Raw genomic sequence first — 10645 nt, forward strand, 5'->3', positions numbered from 1 at the left:
TGCACAGGAAATGACTCCATCCAGAATGAGTCAGTCATCACCCATCGACCGTCGCTCATTAACAGACTCGTTAGGGAGAGCAAACCCCCCTCATCTCCCCATCCTACAGGCTAACGGGCGGGTGGAGGCTAATTAGGGTAATTAACTAGGGATATCAACAACGCCGAGAGGGCACAATCAGCGAGTGAATTTACCAAAGCCATTTTATCCCAAAGCACATTGTGTGCCGGGAAAGCACATTGGGGTACAATACGTGACCGTACTATCAGCTTCTCCCATGGGGTTACAACAGGGTGTTATGTTAGTGGTTTGGGTTGTTAGTGGTTGTTGTTTTGGTGCAGCCTGACTGACTCTGTAGCTGTGCTATTTGTGTTCTCACTGAAGTAAGGGATCAAAGCTGGAAAGGCCTTTCAGCATTTATCAGAGCAGGAAAAGTGGGGCCTTGGTAATAGGCGACGCAGGGCCTGAGCACAAAACAGACACACACACTACACTTTTCTGATACACACTCTGGAACTTTGAAATGCCTGTAGAGTATATTTTGTAAAACAATATAAAGAAACATTTGTTATTGAATTCAAAATACTACTCATATCACAGAGCAAGTGGTAAAGCTTCATATGACACCAACTTTTACTTTGTAGCACCCACAGATTAAACACGATGGAGTCTTAAAAGGAGGCAGTGTATAGGGCAAAATGTCCAATTTATATTCATTATTCATATATTATGCTTTAATATACTAATGTCAAATATATGTCTACAATCCTCCCTCAAAAAAAAGCTTCAATGGTTGAAATTTCATAAAAATCATGGTCTTTTTGGGGGGACTACTTTAGTGAGAAATCACCAAGTGTGTTCCGTGAGTGGTTTCCCGCCCAATTCTCTCCTAACCCTAATAGCCCAGTTTGCAGTGTGAGAGCACAGAGCAGCGGACGTAAGCTATAAATACCTGCTTAGCACCAAGTTCCTGGCAGGTATCTCTCGTCTGTTACTATCAATTACATGTTCATCCATCACTCAAAATCAGACACCTTGTGGACCATAAGCACAGATCACAAACATGCGCGCACGGTCCCATGCTTGCCCTGCATGTTTATGAGCGTTGGAGCGCGCAGAGGAAAAGGCAGTAGTCGAGTTTACTCTCTCAGCACTCCCCTCCACAGCATCTGGCTAATCCAATCACCTTACAGTGGACACCTCACATGCACACGGTTGCCCCGGTAACCTACTAGCAACCCTTCGGCACCAGCCAGAGACCTAGCCTACTCAGAGCACTGCAGATAGAAATGCAACTGTATGGAACGGACATGTTCTACTATAATAGATGTGGACATACAGGACAATCAGGCCAGCTCTATGCAATACATTCTATCTGAAATGCTCTTAAATATTTTTTGCTTTGTTGAATCTGGAATTCGAGTTGATAAAGAGCCGTGGGAAAAGTCCCCTTTGAAAGAAGATATCCAGAAAACAGCCAGATAACTTTGTTTGTCCAATGTTTTAGTTATGAGTGTGGACACACCTTTTCATTCCCTTGATACCGCTAACTTAATTCACACTCAGCAAAACACACCACACACACACACACACACACACACACACACACACACACACACACACACACACACACACACACACACACACACACACACACACACACACACACACACACACACACAAAGCTCTTAATTATTGCCCATGTATTCTGAGCCAAGACACATTCCAAGTGCAATATCTTAACATAGAACTGAGCAGAAGCTCAGACATGGTGTGATTCACAGCTCACTTTTCCATAGAATGCAGCATGTCCCATTAGACACTGTCAGTTTCAACACCATGGACAAAGATGGCCCAGGCACAGCTGTACTCACTCACACACACACACACACACACACACACACACACACACACACACACACACACACACACACACACACACACACACACACACACACACACACACACACACACACACACACACACACACACACACCTGCTACACCCCATGCCCCTACCCATCATGCATTGCGGGGCTGATTGATGGGTGATTGCCGTGGCGAGTCAAGGACGCAGCACTCTCTCCTCTCTGCCATATGGTTCAGCCACAGGGAGCAGGAGGTGCAGACAGACTGAGCCCATTTAACACCTCTCCACATGAAGCATCCATAGGCCACATGTAGTGGAGCGCTGTGGATCACAGAAGCATAGCAACGAGCTACTTCTCTTTTCTCCAGCTTCTACCCAGACGAGTACATCAAATAGCTACCAACGATAAAAAGGACTTTTCCCACTAGTGAGCTGAACCGAACAGTGCGAAACTGTGCAGGCCGGCACAGTACAGTTCAGGCCGGCTAGATGGTGTGAGAAGGGTAGTGACCTATGATAGCCCTGGCTGTGTTGTTGAGGGGCATGGTGAGGGGTTATAGGTACTTACTCATAGTGGAGGCCGGGGTTGGGGAACAGGGCAGGGCCCAGGTGGGGTTTTGGACAGGTGCGGTCGTTCTCCACAGGTGCCCTCCTAGAGGCACTCATGACCTGCAGAGAAGGAGTCATTCAAATGAGCGAAACTAAATAGGTGCTCAAACACATTTGATATTTCAGAGACAAATGGGTCACATTTTTTTAAGTGGCGACACACTGTCAAGAAGACAAATCATTATAACGTTCAGAAATATCATTAGGTCTTTAATATGAGGAATCACATTAGGCCTGCGTCACTGACTCCATGATGGGTACAATCTATCCTATGTCCTGTCCACCTCACTGCCATACACGCCTGGAGTGACGTGCTCCATGACACAAACACAGTACGTGCAGGGCACACACACACCCCGATGAAGAGGATCAGAGATGACAGTTGGCATGGTCATTAGTGTCATAGTTAAACTAGTAAGACAGGGTGCGGTGAGAGTGACCAGGCCTGTGTGTGTGTGTGTGTGCGTGCGTGCGTGCGTGCGTGCGTGCGTGCGTGCGTGCGTGTGTGTGTGTGTGTGTACCCATAAGCCCCAGCCACCGGCCCACCAAACTAAATAACCATAATCTGGTGACAGTGGTGTTCCTCTGTGGTGGGGTAATAACAGGTGATTGGATAGTGCTGCAGATGCAAGCCAAGCAGGGGGAGGGAGGGGTCAATTATCTGGCTCATTTTGCCATGACACAACAGGGCAGAAGCCACAGAGGATCCGATTCTTCCTAGAGACCTCCGTTGTTGGTCGAGCACAGGTCAAAAAAACTCTTAAGATGGAATCGCCATCGGGGGAAACAACTCCACTGTTCGCCCCCAGCGCCTTTGTTATCTCTTTGTTGATGAAAATGGAGTAGAGGGGAATTCAGTAGCGTGATGAAATAAATTGCAGTGCATATTGTGCTGTCCTAATGTGTGTGCAATGCTGTCTGAGGAAGGGAGAAAAAAAATGTTTGTTGTTTGCAGTAATTTCCCCATTGTTGCAATTTCCCCAAACAGACGTGGCAGTTTCACCAATTAAGGATTCCAGCTTTAATTAACAGAAGACAAACAAGCGCTGACATAGTTTCATGTGTCAATCCAAAAATGCCAATAATTACAACTGTGTTCATGAATCCAAGTTGTAAATATTAGGGGTATACACAGTGTACAAAAAAATAAGAACACCTTCCTAATATGGGCTCGAAAGCTGTCAAATTGAGTAGAACTGGTCTCATCAAAAGTTGCCCATCCCTGGTCTATGTCATGGAAAGAGCAGGTGTTCATAATGTTTTGTACACAATGTATATGAATGAGATTTGCTTTGCGCATCTAACTATACAATGACATTTTGCTTTGTGCATATAATTGTGATAAGTGATAATGTACTGATAATTCCTTGATGACAGCTTTGCATTCTCTAAACCAGTTTCATGAGGTAGTCACCTGGAATGCATTTCAATTAACAGTGTGCCTTGTTAAACAGTTAATTTGTGGAATTTCTTTCCTTCTTAATGCGTTTGAGGCAATCAGTTGTGTTGTGACAAGGTAGGGGTGGTATACAGAAGATATCCCTATTTGGTAGAAGACCAAGTCCATATTATGGCAAGAACAGCTCTAATAAACAAAGAGAAATGACAGTCCATCATTACTTTAAGACATGAAGGTCAGTCAATGCGGAAAATTTCAAGAACTTTGAACGTTTCTTCAAAGTTCTTCAGGCCTTCATGGTCAAATTGCTGCAAAGAAACCACACTAAAGGACACCAATAAGAAGAAGAGACTTCTTAATGTCTTAATGGACATTAGACAAGTGGAAATCTGTCTTTTGGTTTGACGAGTCCAAGTTTGCGGTTTTTTATTTTGGTCCTCCAATAGATCGGTATCGATGTCGGTGTTGAAAAATCATAATCGGTCGAACTCTAATCTAGTCAGCCAGACATGTTGCGTACACCTGCTGTGATTCAGTCAGCAAAGACCTAGCTAAGGAAAACAACGGGTTAATAGGTTGGACTCAGGCCTGAGTGTGTGGGCTGAGAGTCTTAGCTTTAAGGCAGTGAACTGGGATAAGGGAAACCAGACAATATGTTCACCTCTGCCCTGACCCAGGTCTACAGCCAGCCAATCAACCGCAGCATTACTGAACAGCCAATCAACAGTAATGTTACAGGAAGATTGAGGGGGCAGAGGGACCTCAAAGCCCTGTTAAAATAGGCACAACTCTGTATTATTATGGAGTTAGTAGTATCACTCTCCAAAGCTGAGAAGGTCAGGCATAAAGGAACATTGGCCCAAGGCAGAGTGAGAGATATGGGCTAGGGGCAGGGGTGGGGTGTAGTGATCAGTGGATGGACCTCTCTTCCTTCTCCAAGGACTGAGGGGTACCCTGGCAGAAAGGAGAGCGTCAGGTACTGCCAAATGAGCATCCATGCGTACAAGCAATGGAGGCTGCCAAACACTTGCACACGCACACACACACACACACACACTCGCACAGAGCTTGGCTTGAGGTTGCACCAACATCTGGTGTGCTGTGTGTGGGCCGGCCACTCCAAGGCCAGGCAGATATAAAGCAGACCAATGTGCCAGCGGGCATAAGCACCCACCAGAGACTGGCACGTGGAGCTCTGCCAGCGCCTGGAGAGGAGAAGGGGAATGTAATAACACCATACCCTCTCAAACATGTGGTGTGTGTGTTTGAGAGGCAGGATGTGTGTGTGTGTGTGTGTGTGTAAATTATTGTAATCTATTTAACTATTATCAGTGTGGGCTGACCCGTTTGATCACACACACGCACAGTTAAGGTCACATATAAAGGGCATTTTTTCTCTGGCAATGTTTTCTGTGTGGGGAAGTGGAGAAACCGAATCCTCCACCCACTCAGTGCCCACAGCACCATTTTTCAGACTGTGTTTTTTATTACAGAGAAGCCATAGCAAAGGCCTGGTTGCTATGCTACGGAAGCTCAGCCGGGACCAGCTTTTCAGGCAGTCAAAGAAACCCCTCCAACTCACACAAGACACTGCCCAGACGGACAAACAGACTGCTCTTTCATTACAAACAGACATCTACACACTAGTTCTCTACACTCTGTGGAGAGGCATTACAAGAGGCACGACTGCTCTTTGTGCCAACTGTGTACAGAGCCCACGTGGAAAAGTGTGTGTGTGTGTGTGTATAAAACAGAGAGGGGCAGATGAGATTATTTGTGGCTGCTAACTCTTGCCTGACTACTGCACGCTGCTTTGTTTCCTCACTGTCCTGGTATCAGGGCAGAAAGACAGAGATCCTTAGCATTGTCCAAGAACTGTGAAATAAGAAAACATGTTTGAAATGGCACTAGGGTTATTTTAAATAGAACTTGATCAACAAAAAGTTGTTGTTTTTTGATTCCGTAAACTATGGTATTCTATGCAGTAGTAGATAATAGGCTCAGTAGTACCACATTAATGAATGGACATAAATAGGATGCAACACTGGTGATGATTCATTCATTCACTTACTTTTTTTTTTATCAGGACGATTCTAATATTGGAAAGGGGGGGTGACGGTTGAGATAGAAAAGTTATATCCGTATAGGCCTACTTTCCTATCCGGTCCAAATCACCTGTTGCAACAAATAAACCGAGCTCTACAGGTGGTGCAGGGCAGGTATGAGCTCTTTCTTTCTTGTGTAACTACTCAATATTCTGTCTATAGGTCTAACTGTGTGTGAAGTGGCTACTACCTAGATTCATTTGGGAGGTGAGAAATGTAGGTATAAATAGGGGGAAATACACTTTTAGAGTCCAATTTGCATTTGCTTTACAGGTAGCTAGGATAATTAAGCTCGCTAAATGGCTACATCTGGATGCTTTGCCCATCAATATTAATGGACTCCAGCACAGAGTTGCATCGATAATAAACAACTCACCATGAGCCACAACTTCATCAATGCTTGGAATTGTCTGCACCAACAAACAATACTTACCATAGCTCCAACTCCCACTGCTTAACATTGAATGCCCTTCATCAGCATGCCTATTCACAGCTATCTGTGTGGACACTTGGGTATTCATTTTATGAAGGGCAGTAAAAGGTAAGCAGTAACCTAGCTAGAGATAGCGTTAGCCCATCTAGCCAACGTTAGCCACAACAAATTGAGATTTGTAACATAATAACATATGGCAAATTCGTAACATAGCGTACAAATTGCAATTCATAACATAGCGTACGAAATGGATGATGGACATCCACAAATTAATACATACCATTTAGGGGTGTGAACATTTAAACATTAAAAATGTAAACCAAATTGGGATCCTAACTTTCAGAAAAAAATCCCTTACTGAAAAACATGTTTTTCTTCACAAAATTAAAATCACAGTGCAGTTATCACAATTACCACTAACAGGTCCCGATCATCATCATAAAGGGAAAATAATTTAATTTAACAAATACATAATGCAACAACACTGTAATGTTGGGAGAAAAATAAATGTTTGCTACTTTATTAACAGGAGCTGTAGCACATGAGGAAGAGCGAGAGGCTCGAAGCAGAGCAGCAGCTCAAATGTTTGTGACTAGGGGAGCAGGAAGAGAGAAGAAAGATAGCAACCAGATTGACTCGCGCTGGTAGACTCACTTATTGCTAGTTATTTATAATCTCATTTGATTACATAGTACCTGTTTTGACTGCATCAAACAGAGACGTTGGTTAAGCTAGCTAACGTTAGCTAGGCTAATTGAGACTACATAACTCACCTTCCGAAACCGACAGTAAATAACAGCTCCATTCAGATGATTCATTATAGCTTACCTGTTGGCTCTTGGTGTAGATGGTCCTTATCATTTAAATTTTAGTTGTGTCATTTTAATTCCATCTTACATCGATTAGCCTATATTTCAACAGCATGGGCAAAAGTATGTGGACACCAGTTCAACTTAGTGGATTCGGCTATTTCAGTCACACCCATTGTCGACAGGTGTATAAGATTGAGCACAAATCCATGCACTCTCCATAGACAAGCATTGGCACCTTTCCAACAATACAGTCACCTGTAAGTGGTAGGCCACACAAGTTCAGAACAGGACAGCCGAGTGCTGAAGCACGTATAAATGGTCTGTCCTTGGATGCAACACTCACTACCAAGTTCCAAACTGCCTCTCGAAGCAACGTCAGCACAAGAACTGTTCGTCGGGAGCTTCATGAAAAGGGTTTCCATGGCTGAGCAGCCGCACACAAGCCTAAGATCACCATGCACAATGCCAAGCATTGGCTGGAGTGGTGTAAAGCTTGCCGCCATAGGACTCCGGAGCAGTGGAAACCCATTCTCTAGAGTGATGAATGACACTTCACATTCTAGCAGACAGACAGACTAATCTGGTTTTGGGGGATGCCAGGAGAACGCTACCTGCCCGAATGCATAGTGCAAACTGTCAAGTTTGGTGGAGGAGGAATAATGGTCTGGGGATGTTTTTAATGGTTCGGGCTAAGCCCCTTAGTTCCAGTGAAGGTAAATCTTAACGCTAAAGCATACTATGACATTCTAGACAATTCTGTGCTTCCAACTTCTGGTCCTTCTGTAGCTCAGTTGGTAGAGCATGGCGCTTGTAACGCCAGGGTAGTGGGTTCGATCCCCGGGACCACCCATACGTAGAATGTATGCACACATGACTGTAAGTCGCTTTGGATAAAAGCGTCTGCTAAATGGCATATATTATTATTTATTATATTAACTTTGTGGTAACAGTTTGGGGAAGGCCCTTTCCTGTTTCAGCATAACGATGTCCCCGTACATAAAGCAATGTCCATACAGAAGTGGTTAATCTAGATCGGTGTGGAAGAACTTGACTGGCCTGAACAGAGCCCTGAATATGAATTGGAACTCCATATTAATGCCCATGATTTTGGAATGAGATGTTCAGCAAGCAGGTGTCCACATACTTTTGGCCATGCAGTGTATATCCTAATAACTTGCCATAGGGAGGGTCTAGCTCTGTGACTGTAGCCTAGTACCAGTTTGATGACTTGTGATTGGATGACGACAAGATACATGCGGCACTCATGAAAAAAGTAAGGGCACCAGCAGCATAAATTATACAATTTTCTCTCACCGCAGTAAGCCCGATGTAGACCATCTGCAATGTGAATTCACGTGGATTTTAATGAATTTAGTATAATTTGAATGGAAAACCGAGAAAGAAAACAGCTGTTTAAACGTGAATGGTTTCCCCATTCGTCACATCTAATACCAAACGAAACATAACATATACTAAATGGAGGGAGATTCACATGAACTATGTTACGTCTACCCCTGAGTCCAGGTTGCGTTTGTTAATGCAGATAATTCCAGGCTAATTCCAACGCGTAGAATTTGTATACTCACTATGGTAATTGGCATAGCCTACCTATGGGTGGCATGTGAAACCGCAGCACGACATAACTCATTGCTAATAAAAATATATAAAAAAGGCTTTAAACGATGCATCTGTCAGCAAATGGCGTATCTTTCTTTGATGCAGGAGGCTGTGACAGGTAAACAAATCCATTCCTCATCGTCCAGGCCATTCGGCGGCAAGAGACACGATGGGGAGGGCTCGTGAGCCACTGCACGAGAAATGCGATACTCAGCAACAACGCTGCCAGTTCCGCACAGTGGTACAATGGAGCACAATAGCTGATAACGCGAATATATTCTCTCCCAGATATCATAACGTCCACTACCTGTCATAAACAGGCCAGTAGGCTATAGCTGATTGCCTTGCTGTATGATACTGTAAACATGATTTGTTTGTGTGATCTGCTCTCGTGCTTCTGGGTGGAAGCCAGGCAGGAAACTTTCATTCGTGGGTGGCATTTGTAATACAATATATCGGTTTGCGAGTTCCATGTTCGCTCTTTGTGGCACATAGCTACAAACTATCCCCAACGCAGTTTTTTTCGGGCGAGCAGTAAAGCCAAGAATGTGTTAAGCCGCATTATCCCGAAACGGGATAGGATTGAGGCACTGCTACAAAAGGTACTATACGTTACTATACCCATTCTCCCATGCAGCTCATCGCTACTACAGTACCCAATAGTCCCAGACGTGGTAAAGAAACATGGGTCGCCTTATTTACTCAACACAGCCACACGTGCAAAATACAATTCAATAACTCTTATTCAAATCGTTTAATTCTACAATTGATCCCCTTAAATCAATTAGGCTACAAGAGAATCGTTGAAATCTCCACAAACGTCAAATGAGTGAAAGGAAAGCCAAGCCAACCAGAGCCGCGGAATGCAAGTCTGTGACCAATGGGAGAGCTTGATTAGTGTTTCTGCAGTCTACCAACATCGACTCTGCTGCAGGAGGCCGTCCGGGGGTTTGGCTAGGTAGGCCTCGATGAATATACACAAGAACAAAGTTTGGAGCTATTAAACCATATTCCCGATTGTAAACAAAACACTGGAATAATCCCGCAAACCGAGTCGTTCAATGCGAACACTGCACAAACGCGTGCCCCTGGTTCCCATCACGTATGCCACTATCAAAGCCGCAGTCCGCTTGCTAGCGTTTAGCCAACAGTAGTACACTGGTATCCATATCGGGGAAGTTGATCAATTATATTTCCCAGAACATTTCGAAAATCGGAAGGACAGGTTTACCTTGTTCTAACTCGACGTGTCCGTCTTGATCACATCGCTGCGTGTGTTTTCCCAGCCAAACTAGAGTAAAACATGTCCATTGTCCCGTACCAGGAAGTCAGCGCTCTTCCAGAACAGAACACTTCTCAAACTCACTATGGAACCCCTGCAGGGCGCTGTGCAATCGATCCCACTCCAGGTAGCAATGCGCCGCACGACAGGCTTATCTCACCCGCCATGTTGGATCCGAAACGAGGTTGCGGCACATAGGTGGCGAATAGTAAAATACCACTAGTTGTCACTTGCACCTTTTTAATTGACAGACAAACACTTACCAACAAAGGAAAAGTAGTCTTCATAGGCATAATGAAAAGTACTGCGCACGAGCCCTGCTAATAGCCTGTTAATAAACCTGGCATAGTATAAATTCATGATATTGATATTAAATATTAAAATAACTATTTCTCAGCGTTCTCATATCATACATTTCAAGTGAAAGCATCAGGTGGCCTGAAAGTATTATATATTTTATAGGTTATTTAGAATAGGCTACTTTAAAAAAAATATATATAAATATTACACAAAATGTAT

At 44.0% G+C, this 10645-nt stretch overlaps 1 protein-coding gene across 1 annotated transcript in view; it reads right to left on the reverse strand.

Annotated features, from left to right (window-relative positions):
- Positions 1-10340, reverse strand: part of LOC124014549 (USP6 N-terminal-like protein) — a 59036-nt gene extending 48696 nt beyond the window's left edge. The window contains exons 1-2 of the mRNA XM_046329679.1: positions 10076-10340; positions 2438-2538 (exon numbers count right to left, since the gene is read on the reverse strand). Of these exons, the coding sequence (XP_046185635.1) occupies positions 2438-2441 (4 nt within the window). The 5' untranslated portion in view covers positions 2442-2538; positions 10076-10340. The remainder of the gene's footprint in view (positions 1-2437; positions 2539-10075) is intronic.
- Between the last annotated feature and the right edge of the window lie 305 nt (positions 10341-10645).

Source organism: Oncorhynchus gorbuscha, linkage group LG25, assembly GCF_021184085.1.
Source record: "Oncorhynchus gorbuscha isolate QuinsamMale2020 ecotype Even-year linkage group LG25, OgorEven_v1.0, whole genome shotgun sequence".
In the NCBI taxonomy this organism is placed as follows: Eukaryota; Metazoa; Chordata; class Actinopteri; order Salmoniformes; family Salmonidae; genus Oncorhynchus; species Oncorhynchus gorbuscha.